This window comes from Symphodus melops (genome assembly GCF_947650265.1).
Source record: "Symphodus melops genome assembly, chromosome: 2".
NCBI classification, from domain to species: Eukaryota; Metazoa; Chordata; class Actinopteri; order Labriformes; family Labridae; genus Symphodus; species Symphodus melops.
Genome location: NC_136692.1, coordinates 19945736 through 19965867, shown reverse-complemented (window position 1 = coordinate 19965867; position 20132 = coordinate 19945736). Strand labels below are relative to the sequence as shown.

The following is a 20132-nucleotide window of genomic DNA, read 5'->3' as shown; positions in this document are numbered from 1 at the left end:
ATTATTATTAACTAATCAGACAGAGAGAAGAAAAGAGAGAATTGCAGGCTGCCATCTTTTTTTTTTGTGAAAAGTCAAGAGTGACAATACAGAGACCTTATCCTTTGATTGTTCAATAGTAGCAAACTTTTAACAATCTGAGTTATATGAGTTATGTTAACCTCTTTGAAGTGGCTAAAATTTAAGGCTGTAGTTGTTGACAACCACTAATTTACAGTGTTTCCTCTCAGATGTGACAGAATGTTGTGCACTGAAGTGTGTGTTTCGTTTTTTTATTTTTAAGGCAAAGGCTATTCTTTATCCAGCGCATATACGGCAAAAAAAAAAAAAAAGTGAAATGAATCACAACCTTTCACTTTGGTCCACTGGTCACACCAGACCAACCACTGGTTTTCATTCACCTCATAGATGCAAATGTGCATGTTTTAACACATACATGTGTTACAGTTTACTAATGATGTTTATCGTACAATACTTAACAACAAAAAGGTCTCAGTAGACACACGCTTAAAGATTCTGTCACTGGATTAATTTTTTTAAATACATGGGAACAATGGCCGCCTGTTAACTGCTAACTACATAACCCAGGTGCATTTGAAGTTTTGTTTTGGATCTTATTTGCATACATTTGTAGAACAAGGACATTTCCCCTCCCTTGGTGGGAAACAGAGCAACCGCCCACAAACAATCATTATAAATTGTCCAACAACAAAGGGTATGAGAGAGAGAGCCTTGTCTGTTTTGTGTTTATTAAACGATTATTGTTGGAGGATCACGTCTTCCCTCAGATATTTGACAAGATTGCAAAACCCAAATAGATGCTGCTTTTCTTGATTTGTTTGAAAAACAAATTGAATGACAGTTGTATGGGTAAAGAGGATCGAGATAATGGTGTCCACACACAGCAACTACATTGGAGTAAGCTAACTGAGAAAGCCTATCTGAAAACATTTCCGTGGATGCTCCTAACATACAGTCAACACCAAGAAACAATAACAGTAATTTTGAACCTCTGACAGTTATGTAATTTCAGAAGAACAAACAGTCAATGTGAATTAAAACCAACCAAAGATAACACAGCAGGTAAGGAGAGCGTAATAGTTGGATTTGTACTTTCTTGTTAATAGCAGGGTGGATGAAGTGTTTTTGAAAGGCAGGAGAATAACAGAGGTCAGTAAAGTTAGAAAAGCAAGATTGAAATGAAATTCTTCCTTTTTATCTTTCTTCAATTCTTCATTAACACAGAGGGTTTTTTTAACATCATTTAAGGTAAGTTTGGGGGGTGGGGGGGGGGGGGGGGGTGGGAGGGGGGTCTCAAGCTACAAAAAATACTATTTATTATACAATAAATTTCCTTGAGGGAGTCATCCCAAAAGGATCAATAAAGTTCAGTCTAAGTCTAATAAGATTTTAAAGCAGTTTGCTGGAAAGAGATCATCTGTTGTATATTCCACTGTGTTCATGAACAAAAATGTACATGTTGAAATGTCCCTGTATCTTTACAGTAGTTTGTTACAGTGATTCATTACCACCAGTAATTCATGAAATTACTGGTAAGATTCATTACCAGTGGATCTCCTCAAAGTGGTCAGGATGACACGTAGAACAGGATGTGTGGTTGTCTTTCCTCTCACCCTGACAAACAAGTTATTTGAAAAAGAATGCAAATATTAAGCAAAATAAACTACTGCAAAATGTTGTTCAGCTAATAACAGTCCAACACTTCTCAAAAGGGATTGAAAACAAAGTCAGTTTGTATGTTCTAGTGTAAAACTTTACAAAAGACAGGTTGGCTCAAAGCCAACTTTCCAAGAACAACTGTTCTAATATACAGCAGGATATTTTGAACTGTACTGTCTTTAGACAGCCAGTCATCGGTTTGATCTTTATTGATAGGACAGTGGATATAGTTGGAAATCAGAGAGAGATAGTGGGGATTGACATGCAGGAGAGAAACCACAGGTTGGCTGTTTGGAGGACCACAGCCCCTACATGTAATATATTACCCCCTTACATTATTTTTATCCTTAATTCTGTTGATGAACCTTCTTTCTCTTAAAATTCTTGATAGTTTTTTTAGTTTCTCTCTTTCTTTTTGGCATTATGTGATGACATGGTCTACTGATTCTTTAGTGTCTACATGTGGCATGCTGCCTTGCCAGGCCTGCAGCTCAAACCCAGCCTAGAAGATATCTCAAAGCTGCCCCGTGAAAAAAAATGTCATCATAGGCGAAGAAAACATAGTGCCATTCTCACTGATACACCAGAGAAATAGGCCTTAGAAGAGGAGGGGAAACAAAGTAAAAGGGGCTAAAAGGATCTCCCAAGAAGCAAGAGAAGCAAAGTCACTTTCTAGCATCTGTAAAGTGAAAACATGTAGTCTAAAAAGAAAATCCACGGATGAATTGTCAGATGAGGAGTGCATCTGTCTTGTCTTTATGAAGCCAGACAGCCGCCCAAAAGAGAAATGGGTGAAGTTTATCTGATGCAACAAATGGGTACATGAGGCTGGTACTCCAGCGTTCACAATTTGTTTGTGCTGGAAATGTGAATCTGACCAGATACTCCATGCTCTCCCTTGCTGTTCATTGTTCTTCTTCTCTTCAGGTTCCTGGGTGAGCAGATCTTTCTCATGAAAGTAGCCCTAAAAACTATGGATGTTAAATTTCTTCTTCCTCATACACCCTCCATTCTCTCCTTTGTTTGATTTTTAGCCTCAAGTAAAAAAACAAACACATTTTTTAAAGCTTTTTTTTTTTGCAGTGTAAGCCTATATTAATATTATTATATGTTTAGCTTTAATTTCTGACTGCATGCTGCCAACCCGGCTGGTTAGATAGATCTAGAGTTTCAGTAAGTAGATGGAGTTTGATATGAGTGAGGTTTAGTTTATGCATACCACAGATTCTTTTTATTTTATTTTTTTATATTTTGGATTTGCATGGCAAGCTACTTATTGAGAGCCTGCCACTTGTTGGAGACCCCAGGTCTTGCAGGTCCTGAATGTTAGGGCAGCAGACCGCCATTTTGAACGGTGTCGGAGCCTCAGCCACCACGTGAGGCGGAAGCGCGTGAGGACAGAAGACGGAGTAATCGAGCCGGAGTCGGATCATCATCACTCAGCTCTACTCGTCTGGACTACCTGGGCTAACTTTAGCTACATGTGCTGAGGTCGAGGGGGAAACTGATCTCAAACGCAACAATGCCGACAGTTACATTACCGCCGAAAGAGAATGCGCTCTTTAAAAGGATTTTGGTGAGTTCACTTTTAATAACGCGAGTATTGTTACTATGGATACGTGAATAGTTCAGAGTCTCCTCGGTGTCCGTGTAACTAGCGTTAGCTTCAGTTTGCTAACGAAACGGCACAATTGAATGAGTGAGCTAACCCGGCCCTGACGTCCGCTGTCACTGTCACGGAGAGCTGACTGGGTTTTTAGAGACTGTGATGAAATTATGGCACTTTTCAAAATACAACACCAACTAAACCCCGTGGTTAGTTATTTTAAAGTTAAACTGTGCAGAACAGTTGAATTAGGCCTCCCAGCTTGTGAAACACAACAACCATTAGCTTGAAGCTAACTTCCACAATGGCTAACTCTGTAGACAATATAGGGCTGTCCAACTCTCTCCATAGGTATTATGATAAATCAATTAAGATGTTGTTGTTGTAAGCCGAAGTGTCTCTTCCTGTAAACAATTGTAAGTGTAGTTAGTGTCGGAAGTGGGCCGTAAGCTAATCAGCTAACTCGACCAAGCAGCGTTAGATGAGGGTTTTTGCACACTTTGTCTACTTGTCAGTTGCATGTTAATCGTTTGGGACCTAGGTTGGCCCACATTTCCATCAGCCTGGTGAGTAAGGCCAGTCTAAGGGGGCAGTGTATGTTTGTCTGAGCTGAGAGACAGACTGGTGTGACTGTGTCAGCAGATCTGTAGCTGCTTCAGGCCTTGGTGCTTCCCATGCGTCTATCCCACCCTCTCTGCAATGTTTCAAACCATGTGTCGCCCCGTTTCAGAGTTTGCACATAGTTTTGTGTCTGTCCGAGAAATATTTGTTTATAAAGACAGTTTAAGAAAATGCCAGGAGATGAGGCTGACTGATTTGATCTATGAAGTGTAAGTTGAGATGAACTGCTCATCATCCTCTTTGCTGTTATGCTTTTTTTTTTTAAAAAAAAGAGTATTTTAGCTGCAAACTTTCCAGGAAGAGTGTGTGTATGTAATGAGTTCAGTCGTCACTAAGTTGTGCAGATAAACACCATTGTTTGGAAAGTCGGGCTCTTCTGGGAGTTTGTGGATGTTTATCTGCACATTGGCAGGAAAACAGACCTGTGACCTGCAGCCTGAAAGGTTGAGGCCTGTATTTGCTGCATACCTCGTATTGTTATTCTGGGATTGCAATCTTAAATCTGTTGGTCTAACATTGTGAGTGTCTAATCTCACATTTACAAACCGGCTGAGTAAACCACTTTTTGGGTATCGCCCTCAGAATGAGCGCAGATTAACAAACATCTTGTTTTAGTTGTACCTGTTGAAGAATTTGCTGATTAAACAATGCACATGAACACATTTTTTCTTCTGTGACACAATGTGCAGACATTTGTATTTAAATTGCACATGACTCAGTCAGTAAATAATACTTAAGTGATTGTGGTGTTGTGTCATACATGTGGAAGAAACAAACATTAAGCTAAAGCATCTCCATGTCATTTCATAGCTGTGTTCCTGTGCCTCTCTGCTGCTCCACTCTTTTTACGTCTGTTACTTCAGCAGCCTTACTTTTCATTTTGAGTCGAGCGGGTGAAAACATGAAAGACATGTGTAAGTGTTAAACACTCGTCTGTGAATACATGACCGAGTGAAGGATTCAGGTCTAGAGAGGTCTGCATTTGTTTTGACCAGAGGAGGTAGGAGGCTTTAACATTGTTTTGGACGCCCCTCAGTTAAGAGACCAGTTATCACAATGACCCAACAGCTGGAGCAGGAATGGAAGTGGGCAACAGAACTGGGTCGGGTATAACTGATTGTACCCGAGCTAAAAAAAAGCCTCTGCATTGTACTAATAAGCTCCACGAGCAGAAAATGTGAGAAAACTTTCTTTGTATTTTTTAAATGGAGAACAGTCCGGATGCAAAAATGTTTTAAGACAGATCTCAACACTGACGTTTCTTTCTGCAACTTGTTTGCAAATCTCAATCAAGTATTTATATTTATCAGGGTTATTAAACATGATTGATTTTACAGTGTCAGCAACATTTAATGTGGAACACATCATGCTCTTCATTATAAGCATCCAGTGAATACATACAACATTAGGAAAGCTGCCGAGGCTATGAACTCTCTTTGTTGTCCATAGATTCCAAATGTTGCTGCCACTGTGTCTCCGAAGGTCGTGCGCTTCAGTCCCTAGTGTGTGATCCTTTGTAGCCCCACACTGGGCTGCATACACCTTCGGTTCCTCCAGCTATCCGTGGTTTAAGTCAAATACGTCGACCATGCTGATAAGTTTTGTGTTTTATAGAGGTCAGGCAGAGAACTGTCTGACAAATCTTTCCATAATCAACGTTACTGTTGATCCAAACATTTTGCAGTGTAGCCTCGTTTGGTTAAACTTGTCCTTTAACACTCACCTCTCCAAACCTGAGCTTTGGAGTTTTAGCAAGTAGCCGTACATATTGTTGTGCTTATAAGCGCAGAATTGCATAGAAGTGAATTGTATAGATCCGCCCATTGTCACGATACCTGATCTAGCTGTGGAATGAGATCCCATACCAGGATCTAATCGACGCATCTCTTGAATAACAGTACTCCGAATGAAATGATTTCTACTAGAGTTCCCACTGTAGGAATCCAATCTGAGATTTGAAATGGTTCTCTGGACTGGACCACACCCCTCTTTTTAAAAAAAATTAAATAAATTATTTCCTAGACTCAGTGCCTAAATGCAATAGTAAAAGTTGGCAGTTCTCCAACTTCTGGAGTTTGACGAGTTTCCCTTTTTTTCCTGTGTGCTGAGGGGGAAACACTTTGTCTCACTAGAAGTCTAACCTTGAATTGGACTGTGCATTATTATTACTCTTCGAGTCTTTATTGCTCTCTTGTTTCACACTTGCTGTGTTTGAATTTGCGCTCCCTGAGCTGAATTAAAACAGAACATAGTTTTTGTTGCACATGATGCCATAAATCCACAAATACAACTCTGTCGTCCACTTTGCAGTCATAGAAAACCAAACCCGAAGTGATCGATGCTGTGATTACTTTTAGAGCTGTGTAATCTTAAAACAGAGGAGCGTTTACTGCCGCGTCAGAGAAATGTAATACTTTCAACTGGACTTCTAGCTATTCCATGTTAAACAACTATTACCTGTAGCAACACGCCCACATCAAACCAGTCTGAAGAATACAGGAGGATTCACCCCTTTCTCCCCTGCCTGAAAGCTTTGAACCAAACACCTGAAGCTTGCTAACACCAGCTGTGATCTTTTGTCTCTACTTAGCCTTCCACTAGGCAGGACTTAAGTGATGAAGCTCAGATAAGTCTGCACTGATGTACATTTCATTTACTTCCCATCTCCATGTTGACAGCAGCAAGGAGGTATGCCGACCGCCTCAACAGCACATGCCTTCTGCCTGAACTCCGAGAAGCAAAAACACACCGATTGAAATCCTCCTGCGTAGGCCTCTAACAAGCTTCATAGGTTTGATAAGAAATACCGTTCTTTTAAATTAAGCAGCGTTTCATATTACAGTCAGGTGTAGCGGTACTTGGATTTAAAACATTTAAGAAATAAAAGCGGAGTTCAGTTTTCCATCTGCTTGTGCATTTTTGAGCACTTTGTGCAGCCTCTTTGGGCGATGTAGTTTTATCCCTGTGAGCGAGCGCACACCACCGAGCCCTCTGAGCTCTCGTTAGACTCGTGAGAGACAAAACGGATCAAACGCAAAGTCTCGCGAGATTAGACACGCTCACACACTCGGATCTTCGACATTAAGAGCAATGACTGCTTCAGTAATACTACGTACATCTTCTGCACCACCATCATCAGCAGGTGCAGGTTGGGCTCCGACTTCATGACTTGATGCTAATGTGGCGTCAGTGCTTTGTAACCAGCTTTGAAATGTTCTCCTGAAATCTAACACGTGCACTACTTGCAGCTTAGAGCCAGCGCTCGCTCGCTCTCTCTCTCTCTCTCTCTCTCTCTGTATCTCTGGGGGCCGAGTTATTTTTGGGGTGGGGTGGAGAACATGCTGGATAAGCACAGCTGGTGGTGTAAATGTTTCTAAATTTACCCTGAATGAAGTGTGTGTACCTGGATTATGCGTCTTATTATTTATTGCAGTTTGGACAGCGTCGTCCGTGTCAGTTTGGGATGCTTGCAGAGACTCTCTTTTAGGGCTTCACAGCCCTGAACAGTAGAACTCGTCACACGTACACAACAGCTCTATGCCAGTACGGACTTTTCTTTGTGTCAGGACGTGGGCCTGTTTCCTCTGCGCTCCATGTCTAATCCTCCACTTAGTTCAACTTCTTGAAATTTCATAACCGACCTTGGCTCCCTAATGTGTTATTGACGTCATCTTTGTTTCACCATTAGTGAAGTTGGACTCAGCAGTGGGACAACGCAATGCCATCTGCCAGCTTGACTCTCTCTCTCTCTCTCTCTCTCTCTCGCACCTCACACACACGCGCACACACACCATTTCCCTTGACAGCCAGCTATCAGCTTAAAAAGGGAGGTGGTTCAGAGTTGATCGTGCAGCTGCATACCTAAATATAAGTTCAGGGCAAAAAGCTGGTAATTCCTTAAAGCTGGTTCTGTACTTACCTGTTTTAACACAAGAGCACAGCTGTGTTCATCAGCCTGATAAATGTTGACAAGAAAAGCTTTTATAGTAGTTTTAGTAAAAATGTTGGCTCACCAAGCTGTACATTCTCTTGGTTCTGTGAGTATTTTTTGGTAAGACTGGATCAACATGTTGAAAAGTTTTGACTCCTGAATCTGATTCTGTCATCACAAGAGGTGAGCGTCATGCGGAGAGGTTTTGCTGCTGATAAGATGCAGAATAAGATCATCAGCTCCAAACAAAGTCTAATGTCGTTCTATCGCACACCCCTGTGACGTAAATATCCAACTTTGGTTGACATCTTCCGTCCAGGTTTGTTTTAGTAAATGTTACTTTAACTTGGTTGTTGTGATTTTAGACGATGCTGGACAACAAGAGTGTTCTCTCTCTCTCTCACTCTCACTCTCTCTCCGTCTCTCTCCGTCTCTCTGTGTCTCTCTCACTGTCTCTCTCTCTCTCACTGTCTCTTTTTTTGTGGCTTACTGATTTCTCTTCTCCGCTTCCTTTGACAGCGATGTTACGAACACAAACAGTACAGAAACGGGCTCAAGTTCTGCAAACAAATCCTATCCAACCCCAAGTTTGCAGAACATGGAGGTAAGTGGTCGAATAAAAACAAATGTCATGTCACGGGCAATACGTCTTGTATCTCTTACCGTCTGCTGTTCTGTTTCCTTCATTTAGAGACGCTTGCAATGAAGGGTTTGACCCTGAACTGCCTGGGGAAGAAGGAGGAGGCCTATGACCTGGTGAGGAGAGGACTGCGCAACGACCTCAGGAGCCATGTCTGTATCCTTACTGATGGCTCGGCACATTCAGATAAAGATTTACTGGTGCTTCCTTTTTATAAAATTGGATGAGTGTGTGTGTTTCCACACATCAGCAGTGCATCTTTTCTCCCTCTGTCTCTGAGACTCGCAGGTCTAAAATGTATGTGCAGGCCCGGCCGCAGCCCTAAAGTCTACCTTACTTATTATTTAATCCTTTAAGGCTCAGCAGGCTTTCCTTATCCAGAATCTGTGGCAACAAATGTTTCATGTCCATACACTGTGTGTACACTCCTTAACTCCGTGTCCCAGGCTGGCATGTTTACGGCTTACTGCAGCGTTCAGATAAGAAGTACGATGAAGCCATCAAGTGTTACCGCAACGCTCTGAAGTGGGACAAAGACAACCTGCAGATCCTCAGAGACCTTTCCCTGCTTCAGATCCAGATGCGAGACCTGGAGGGCTACAGGGTGAGGAACCATAAGTGGATCTGTAGGATGGTCCATGTCTGTACGAGCTGATTTTAGTGTGCGTATTGTATTCACAAGGTTTGGTTTGCACGTTTATTGACTTAAGTTGCACACTAAATGGTTATAATAGATAGTGTGGGCTAATTGGTCAGGTCTTTATATGTCACAGGTGAACAGGAAGTTTGTGACAAAGGGGATGGGAACACACATTTCTAACCTGGATTTATCATCTGTCTGCGAGAACGTCATTTAGTTAAGGACCAATCACGCACCTACGCAGATGATTAAAAGTAAGACTGGCTCATTGGACATTGGATAGTCAGTAAAGAGGAAGTGGACATGTGCAGGTGACTAAATGTATGATACGAGATTTTGGACATTGGAAAATCACTGCAATGTCCTTTCCCCCCCTTCCCCCCATGAAAATCAAATGACAGGGCTAAAGATCAGCTCACCCAGTTCGCACTCAGCTGGGAAAACCCGAGCAAAAGAAATTGAAATGAACTCCTTTTGTTAGACTGGAAGGAGGACCCAGGTGGACAATAGATTGAACGTGACGGAGCATGTCAGTGGGTTCATTTCAGGTTCAAGTCCTTCTTCACGATGTAGAACAGCTCTCCTGGGAAGCTTCAGATCAAGACATGTACTTAGTAAAAGGTACAGTATGAAATGACAGGATGAAAGTCTGCTTTGAAGCATGAAGGTAAGGCACAGGCTCTCAGGGTGTCGTTTACTTATTACTCTCCAAACCAGCGGAATTACTCATCTCCAATATCATAGCTATTCCCTGATACTACGAATCATGTCACGAGTTCTTTGGGTTACAAAAGCCAGAGACGCCATATGGAGGACATGGGCTGCGAAGTTGAGCCCCGTGATGGCTTTGATATTAAACAGCGAAATAAACCCGTCTGAATGTTTCTGTCCTGTAGGAGACACGATACCAGCTGTTGCAGCTGCGCCCAGCACAGCGGGCCTCCTGGATCGGCTACGCCATCGCCTATCACCTCCTGGAGGACTACGAGATGGCTGCGAAGATCATTGAAGAGTTCAGGAAAACACAACAGGTAAAGCCGGTAACATCAGACCTGAGAGGCTGGAAGTAACAAAAAGAGAAGAATAGGAACAGTTTAATTTATTTAGATGAGCAACTCACATTTCCTTTCATGTAGGCGTCTGACTCACTTACAGTAGGAGGTCAGACGTAGCTACGTAGCTAACGTAGCTTTAACAGGGTCTTTAATATTACTGTTGCAAACTGGAGCTCATTCGCCCTCTCTCTTGCTCGCTCCTGATAAGACCAGTCTGCTTCCTGTCTTTGTGCCATCTATATAAGTGGGTCTAGTGGGACCAGGCCCGTTCACCATGAATTCTGTCGAGTTTCCTGACCAGCACTGATAGGAAGTCCACCCAGCAGCTTGTAGAAAGTGTTGATTTGACTAACCGCTCTTTGTTTGTCCAGACGTCTCCAGACAAAGTGGACTACGAGTACAGCGAACTGCTGCTGTACCAGAACCAGGTGCTGAGGGAGGCGGGCCTGTACAAAGAGGCCCTGGAGCATCTGTCCAACTATGAGAAGCAGATCTGTGACAAACTGGCCGTGGAGGAGACACGAGGTGGGTCACAGTCTTCAACGCATCCGCTGACAACGAGACACTGAATCAAAACCTCTGCCAGCAGTGGCTCAACGCTTCTCGTACACTTAAACGAAATGTAAGCTAGTTAATCACAGTTTAGCTTTGGTAGAATTACCACAATCTTGAATCTTAACAATTTATCAGCAATTTAATCTAACCATCTTTACAGTTTAAAATAGAACTGTGGGCCAAAATGGGATTCAAAGACGATACTCTGAACAAAATGTCTTAATTTCCACCCACAGGTTTTAATTTGAGCCGTTTAAAGCTAGATTAGGGAATTTATTTTAGAACAATGTTAGGTTATATGTGTTTAAATAATCTCAATGTTCCTGCAGCAAACAATAAAATCAATACCCTGGCATGAAACAGTAAGAAATCAGGTAGCTTGTGCTGTCAGAGGCCACAAAAATCTCGCTCATGACTGGATCACGTACCTTTCGATCTGGAAACCTTCCTTCCTTCAGGTTATTCTACCTGTGCACTCATCATGTCTTCCACAACCATTGGCTTTGTTGCTCAGAAATGGCTTTTCATTGGTAGGATACTTTACAGAGTGGTCTCTTCTCTTACATAATGGACTGAAGAAAACTCAAAGTAATATTTGTCAATGTTGTGAAAAGTCTATTTAAAAGAACAGGTGACCCAACACTCTGTTTACACAACAATCGTTCTTTACTCTACTACATGTTTGATTTTGTACCATCTGACACTGGAGCTCCTTCCTCTGCTTGACAGGAGAGGTACTGCTCAAACTGGAGCGTCTGGACGAGGCAACTGAAGTTTACCGGCGTCTGCAGGAGAGGAACCCAGAGAACTGGTCCTATTACCACGGCTTGGAAAACGCACTCAAACCAAGTATGACGCCTTTATCTTTAAAAAAAAAAACAACCTGTGGCATGACACCCCAATGACTATTATAATATCCCAGTTCATTCTGCAATCAACACAACTTCTTTACGATCTTACAGACAGTGTGGAGGAGAGGCACAAGATCTATGAAGACGCCTGGGAGAAGTTTCCCAGAGGCCTGGTTCCTCGTCGGCTGCCCCTCACCTTCCTCTCTGGTTTGTTCCAAAATATATCTACTTTCACCTTAAAACCCCAGAACATGATCATGGAGGTGCAGTAAGTGACATTCTCCCTCTCTTCACAGGTGAGAAGTTCAGAGAGTGTCTGGACAGATATTTAAGGATGAATTTCAGTAAAGGCTGTCCGCCTGTCTTCACCACTCTCAAATCACTGTACAACGACAAAGAAAAGGTGACGCCACTGTTGCTGCACACGTCAGATGATTGTTCTGGATCTGAATCATGATGTCATTTTTGTCCTCACTTCAACCACCTTACATAATGCACAGCCGACAGCGAGGTCAATCTGAGGGAGAGCCTCTAGTGAATAGATTACAGCTGTTCTGCTGTAGCCACACACACATTTGATGCTGCCCGCAAGGTAATGTTCTGTGTCCTCTTTCTCTTTCCAGGTGTCGATAATCGAGGATTTGGTGGTCGGCTATGAAACCACATTAAAAAGTTGTAGAATGTTCAACCAGAATGGTGAGGGGGAATTTTCTTTAAATGAATTCTGTTGTGTGTAAATCGTGATCCTTCATTCTTTTCATCCTACAGTAAACTGTATGGTGATAATGGCAGTGGGTGTTAAATATGAATACTTCAGAACCCTGTTTGTAATCATCTAAGAAAAAATATGTCACCTTAAAGGACCAATATGTACCTCTGACATCTAGTGTTTAAAATGGGTACTGCAGTCCAAATTCAAAACATAAGGAGCTGACTCCCTTTCTCCCTAGAGTTGATGCACATGCAGCTGCCACGTCACTCACACTGAAGCTTCAGTCTTAAAGCAGTTCTGCATCGTGGAAACTCACTGCGTCGTTACCTCTCTCCATCTTCCAATGTTTGTTTGAGCATGCTGAAGCTTTTTTACATCGTGTAGAATCAGTTTTATGATGATGGGTAACACAACATGATGCCTCTGTTTGAGGATGTAGTGAGGTCATTGTATGATTTAATTCAGTACATACTTTACATATTCACTTTTAATCATCAGTTGTGGAGACCCAACAGTTTATTTAATTTTAAAAAAACTGAAACAAAGTGTGACACTGTAAACTTCACAAACTGAGTTTGAGTCTCAGTGATTCACGTTAAGAGTTTTTTTCCAGGAGTCTTGACAGCCACAGATGTCTCCTCCTCTCGCCAACATAATAAGTCACAAATCCAAGTCCATGGTTTCTCCGATGCTAATCAGGAGACACAGGATGTCTGGAGGGATTGTTGAGAAATGCTGAGACAACAAAGGTTGAGGCAGCAGCTCGGCTCACAGATCAGGGCTCAAGGTTTTTAGGGGAAGAGTTATAATAAGTAGATTAATGCACTGTTGCTAAACATACTGATTAGACAAATATCCTTAATTAGTTTTGTTTTTTATGAAAATCATATAGATTAACACTTCATCAACAGACCTAACTCTATTTTTGCCCTTTTAAGTATATGTGTTGCAAGCTTTTGTTTACAACCCTGACAGCACGCTAACATTATCTTCCCCCCTCCGTGTTAGATGACGGGAAAGAGGAACCGCCAACCACGTTGCTCTGGGTGCAGTACTTCCTGGCGCAGCACTTTGACATGATTGGCCAACAGACACTGTCCCTAGAATACATCAACGCAGCCATTGAGAGTACACCTACACTAATCGAACTCTTCCTCATCAAAGCCAAGATCTACAAGGTGACGCATGCCACACACTTGTTTTCTGTTCGTACTGAGAAGCAGGGTTGGCTACGTGTTGTCTGATATCCGTTTACTAACCTTTTTATTCCCCCGCAGCATGCTGGGAACATCAAGGAGGCTGCTCAGTGGATGGATGAGGCCCAGGCTCTGGACACAGCTGACAGATTTATCAACTCCAAGTGTGCCAAGTACATGCTGAAGGCTGGCATGGTCAAGGAGGCGGAAGAAATGTGCTCCAAGTTCACTCGGGTGAGAAAAAACGGTGCACGCAAGTACACACTGACAGCTGACAAACCAAGAGACAAGTGTGAAAGCATGGTTCTACTTCCTGTTGAGTCCATTCATGAACAATTCAGAGAGCTCAGCTGTGTCATCAAAGGCTGATTTAGTGGCAACTAAACCTGAGAAGCAAAATAATCTATTTATTTTTTGAAAATGAGATGTGTTCACCTCTAAGCAGGTCATTTTGAATCTTATAACTCAATTAAAAACTGAACACAGCTTAAAACACCTGATACGGCTGCTTCAAAATAAAAGCCCTCCCTGACTTTTATAGTGAAAAACTTACTAGAATAAAATGCATTTATCACTTTGCGCTTTAGCAGAGCTGCATTTGAGTAATAGCATTCACAGCCGACAAGTCACAGCCCACTTATTTGAATTATCATGGACTGAAGACAATGAGACAGCAGTTTAAACCAACCTTCAGCAGGTAGACGCGCTGCGATGGAGGTGCTAATCCGTGCACCTAACCCTAACCCATTTAGTATATTTACGTGTCAGTATTGATGTGACAGGAGCGCCTTGTATTTCTGACTCTGCTCTCTATGTTGGTGTTTATGAAGATGAGAACAGGCCGAGGCTGTGATGAGCGAGTGAAGACAAAACTCAGTGAATGTTTTCTACTTCAGCTCCAGCTGAAGTGTCACAGTCAGTTCATGGTAAATTAGTTCTCGGTGTAAATAAATAACCAGGAGCAGTCGGGGTCTAACATGAAGAAGGGAATCATTTCTGCAAACAAATTCACACCTTAAACAAGCGCTTTTATGAGACATAACGCACAAGAGTCAAATACTGCTTTCTAAGTAAGGAGCTTGTGAACCTCGTTTTCCTCCAAATCTGCACAGTCAGGGTTGGCTGGTTTAGTTTCTGACCACGTGAATGCACTTCCTCCTTAATTATTTCAAGTCATTCACACCCTGTCACATTTTTTTCCATCTCTCCTCTTTCGCCAGAGATCAAGCAGGCTTTTTTTTTGTTTTTTCAAACTGTGACATGTGTGACATGTGCTTGTTGTGGTTACTCTTTGTCCAGGAGGGAGCGTCAGCAGTGGAAAACCTCAACGAGATGCAGTGCATGTGGTTCCAGACAGAGTGCGCGCTCGCGTACAAGGGCATGAACAAGTTTGGGGACGCCCTGAAGAAGTGCCATGAAATTGAAAGGGTGAGCCCTTGTTATTGGCCGTTATCTTATACTTGACATATGATAACTATTACTGGCGACCCAACATTAAATATGGCATTTCATGCTTCATATCCTTGATTCATGCTGGCTTTTTATAGTTGTCCTTCCTGCTGCTTACTTTCACCAGCATTTTGTGGAGATCACAGACGACCAGTTTGACTTCCACACCTACTGCATGAGGAAGATGACGCTACGCTCCTACGTGGACCTGCTGAAGTTAGAGGATGTGCTCCGGATGCATCCCTTCTACTACAAGGCTGCCATCACAGCCATACAGATCTACCTGAGCCTCCACGACAATCCCCTGACGGATGACAGCAAGGAGCTGCAGGCAGACACCGGTGAGGGAGGCACGAGTCGTGGAGAGAAAGTTGAACGTCGTAATCGAAACTTACGGAGAACTATTGTGACGTAGATGCATTTAAAGTCCGATGCCCATCACAGATCCCCTGAATAACCCCCGCTTTTGTTTTTTCTCTCTCTCTAGCTAATCTTTCGGACAAAGAGCTAAAGAAGTTGAGGAACAAGCAGAGGAGGGCCCAGAAGAAGGCCCAGCTGGAGGAGGAGAAGAAGAATGCAGAGAAGGAGAAGCAGCTTAAGAACCAGAAGAAGAAGAAGGAGGATGATGACGAAGAGATCGGAGGTCCCAAGGAAGAGCTCATTCCCGACAAACTGGTCAAGGTGAGAAAGAGAGAGCTTAAGATTCCAAACAAACAAACCCAGTAAAAGTGATGATGACACTTTTTTTCCTCTTCGTGCTCTGTTTGCAGGTAGAAAATCCACTGGAAGAAGCAGTCAAGTTCCTGATGCCTCTAAAACATCTGGTCAAGGACAAAATAGACACACACCTGCTGGCCTTTGAGATCTACTTCAGGAAAGGTCAGCGTGCTCTCCTGTATGAAATATGCTCAATCCTGACTGTGTGCTGTGCTTTAAACGCTTTGTCACTTTCTATTTTCAGAAAAATACCTGTTAATGCTCCAGTCGGTGAAGAGAGCGTTGGCCATTGACCCCGACCACCCGTGGTTACACCAGTGTCTTGTTCGCTTCTTTAAAGGAGGTATGAGATTGATTTTAGCCTCTTCAGTGTGAGTGCACGTCTGTGTGTTTTATATGAGACCTGGCAGAAGTCACCTTGATGTCTGCCTTCAGATATCACCAGCTAACTTAAAGGGATAGCGTGCATCACATTGGTACCAACGTTGCAGCATACAGTATGTAATAAGTAATCAGAGCTTTAGAGTTGTCGAGGTTTTCACCATTTATCATATAAACCTGCTAACTACTGAGCAAGACCAACCCAAAGAAGATCAAACAAGTCGTGGCCGGTTTCTGGAGGTTTACCAAAGAGAGAAAAGGTTTACTCTGTCCCCCTGCGTGATGATGTGTTCATCGCACTGTACAACTCTGTAGGTTCACTACCATCACTTTTTTTCACTTTGTGCAGTTTGCACTCCTTCTAGCTACAGTGCAGTAAAAGAGCTCTCACCCTGAGGTGAATGTTTTGAAGTACAGACCCACAAGTCGTGCTGCCCACCTCTACTGTTTCATACAGGAGTGATTCAAACACACAGGAACCTGTGATGGAGAAGAAGTTGTTCAAAAGTCAATGTCAGTGTATCCCGGCTCAAAGACCGGGGATGACGTTTCAATCCTGTAAGACTAATTGAGCTTTTACCCGTGTATGTAGACGTGCTAAATGTTCCTCTTACACTTCTGCACTTCCATGACACGATGTGAAATCCCACTCTGAGACTCCATTATGATGCTGCTGTGGAAACAATGCATGAGGATAAAGGCTTAATGACGCTGTTAGGAGGCTTTTGTGAATTACGAATCTCCTAAGTGCTTTCCCATTATCCCCCACCCTCGCTCATACCTCTCTCTCTCTCTCCTGTCTTTGTTTCAGTGTCCGAGAGTACCGAGCTGCCTGAGGTGGTCAGGACGGTGCTGAAGCAGGAGATCGCCCGGCTGTTCGGCGACAGCAACGCAAAGAGCTTTAACCAGGCCTACCTCACCAAGCACTCAAACTCCATACCACACAGACTTGCTGGTAAGTCTCTCAGACACACGCGCAATATATGTGAACACATTTTTTTTTAATAATAAACAGTCTCAATACATAATAATAATGCAGCAAGGAGCAGAGGCGGGAATTGAACCCATGGCGATGAAGACTACATTCTCTGTACATGGGGCATTTGGCTCACCTCCTTTCTGTCCCTCTTATATCCCCCTCTTACACTTTGATCGATCATGATTTTGTTCCTGTATAAATATTGGACATATTAATTAAGCTTACAGCATAACTGTTTGAGATCCAGGTTGTTGAAGTGTTCAATTCAATTTAAAAAAAACTTTATTTGTCCCCGGCGTGCTGCTTTTATTTAGGGTTTTATTAGCCATCGGACATAAACATCTGGAGTTCTCTTCCTCCCGTTGCAACAAGCTCAGCAGCTGCCTAAGTTCTTTTTAGCATTACAAACAAAGTTGGAGGCTGATCTGTGAAGGGCTCACTCCCTGGATTCGTGCCTTTACTCACCTTAGAGAACCTCTCATTGACCGTGTGAGGAGACGGACCACCGTCACATTCTCTCCGTACGTCATAAACTGATGATTTCAACTTCAGTCTGTGATCAAGCACTTCATGGAACATAACGGAGAGGTGTGAACATCTAAAGGTGTGACTGCTGATTACTGAAACCACTCCACGATCACTGCTGCTAAACAGAGCTCGTACTTCATTTATTGTCTGTCCTCAGATCAGATGTGAGTTTTTACTCGTAACGATGTTTGAAATGACTGCGCTCAATGATCGTGAGCGTACTGAAACACATGACGCGTTCTGGTGTTTAAACGGCCCCTGTGGACGAGCTCACCTGGATCCAGATTTAGACAGAAGCCCACCTTTTCTTCCCATCTCACCTTTCATTTAATTATTCCCCCACCTTTTTTGAATTTTTTTTTTTTTAGTTTCACCTGCCACAAATGTGCACGTTGTATATAAGACTCATGGTTGCTCATCTTTCCCCCTTGCAGCTGCTAAGATGATGGTGTATCTGGACTCATCGACAGAAACTAAGGCAGCAGAACTGGCAACTGCACTAGATGAGTCACTCGACAACAGAACAATACAGGTTTGTAACTTTCCTACAGCTCTGCTAATGAAGAAAGGACTGATCAAATACTCTGAATATGAATCTATATATTAATCAAATACTCTGAATATGAATCCAGACAACAAATGAGTCCTTCTGTATTTCCTCCTCAGATCTGCACAGAGGTCTTGGAGTGTCTCCGTAGCGGCGTCCTGGGCGACTTTAAGGACCGCGCCGAGTCATACCGCACCGAGTGTCGCAAGCTTTACCCCTACACGTTAGCTTTCACGCCCCCAGGATACGAGGAGAACACCAAGATCGCCAATGGAGACGTTTCTACAGAAACGGAGGAGATGGCCAATGAGATGTGAGCAGGACAGAACAACAGCGTGTGAGGAAAAAGGAACGGGGCCGAGCATGAAGCCTTGCGGTACGCCTGGCAGCCATTTTGTAGAGCCAGACATGGGGAAGCGAAAAAAGGGTGTTTCGGTCTTTGGCTCAGCTTAATCGGGTCTGACTTGGCATGGCTTGGCTCTCTCCCACATGGTGAAAATCAGGACTGTGTGTGTGTGAGTGTGTGTGTGTGTGTAGAGAGAGCATGTATGATGTTGTGTACATTGTGAGAAAGAGGGGGAAAAGAGGAAGACAACCGAATGGCCATTTAACTTTTTTAATAGAGCTGAAAATGATGCTCAATTGCAAAATAAACAGTAGTTATTGGCAAGCTGTTGGGAGAGACTGACAGACTGACACAGACGTTTTGCTTCTTCGAATACGATCAACAACGGTGACAGCAACCACTCGAGTTTGACTCTGTGCTGCCCCAACACTCGTCTATCACATACTATGTTCCCCTTATTTTAAAATGTTAATTTAAATAAACTAGGACGCCGCTGTCCCGGGGGAACTGGAGACTGAGCTGAGTGGATCTGACCTGCCACAGATCTGAAGGAAGCTGAGCAGGAAGAGTTACTGAGGACCCTGAAGCAGACACCGAAGACATCCAGCAACCACGGGGGGGTTTCTGCGTTTGCTGTTGCTCTATTGAACCAATCATCTACATGCGACGGTGCAGTAGTGTGTGAGGAAGAGGCCAAATCTCTGCAGGGGGTGGGAGGGGCCACAGCGTGTAAGAGGTCTCCTCATATGTTAACGGTTGTTTTGTTTTTTTGTGTTTGTTTTTTTACCAAACTGTGCTTCCCTCACAGTTCCCAGCTAAACTTGGGAATATGTTAACCTTTGTCTGTAATGTTGGAGAAACCTCGTAGCACAGATTAAAAACTGTAAAGATTTGTGTATTGGGCTCCATTTCAAATACACCGTTTCTCTAAACGTTTTACATAGTTCTGAGAAAGTCGAATAGATCTAAGCAATACCATAGATACCTTCCTGTCCAATGGATCAATAAAACTCTTGATGATTAGGATATTTTAGATCTGGTTGGAGTGGTGACACTGAGCCTTCTGGCAGAGCATTTGTGATGTGGCCGTGGTCACTGCTCGAAAAGGTTTTTATCTGCATGTAACAGTTTAACATTGGAGTGGAAAAAGCTTCCAGGACACCTCACTCCTACAGCTCTTCATGGCCAATAAAATCAGCTCCTGTAAAGGTCAGAGTTCAGGCTCCAGGGCCGTTAACCCAGAGTGACAGAAAATGTTTCAAGGAGAGTAAATGCAAGAACTTGGAATTTGTCGTTTTACTTTCTCTGTTCCCCCTTTTTTTCTCCAATCTTTTTTTTCTTCTTCCGCCTTTTTCCTCTCATTTGGGTTCTAATGTGAAAGATGAAATCTGAGATGGCGATGTAAGATATCTCTGGATTTTTGTATTAAAACTAAACAAAAGAAAACGATGGACTTCTGTGCAACCCTTCATTTTGTAGCAGCTGTTAAAATCCCAGAGCTTCCTGTTGGGATCTACTGGAGTCAGACGTGAGACGCCGGAGGGTGCTGCTTATTTTGGGCATGTTCAATGTGAAAACGTAAACCCTAGTGACCAGAACTATTTCTTCACGACTAATCGGGGTGTCTACATGGATTGTTACCCTGACCGTTTAATTCAAACATGAAGTCAATTTTTTATCTATGCAAAATCAGACTGG

The 20132-nt window shown here is 42.9% G+C and overlaps 1 protein-coding gene across 1 annotated transcript; it reads left to right on the top strand.

Moving 5' to 3' along the window:
* The first annotated feature begins 3017 nt into the window (after positions 1-3017).
* naa15b (N-alpha-acetyltransferase 15, NatA auxiliary subunit b) lies at positions 3018-19880 on the top strand. Its single transcript, XM_079338449.1, has 20 exons — positions 3018-3256; positions 8358-8442; positions 8530-8634; positions 8925-9082; positions 10015-10149; positions 10545-10698; positions 11458-11577; positions 11691-11786; positions 11876-11982; positions 12203-12275; positions 13300-13469; positions 13569-13721; positions 14787-14915; positions 15064-15277; positions 15424-15617; positions 15707-15815; positions 15898-15996; positions 16846-16989; positions 17976-18073; positions 18208-19880. The coding sequence occupies exons 1-20, from the start codon at positions 3203-3205 to the stop codon at positions 18403-18405; spliced, it is 2595 nt and encodes an 864-aa protein (XP_079194575.1). The 5' UTR covers positions 3018-3202; the 3' UTR covers positions 18406-19880.
* The last annotated feature ends 252 nt before the right edge of the window (positions 19881-20132 follow it).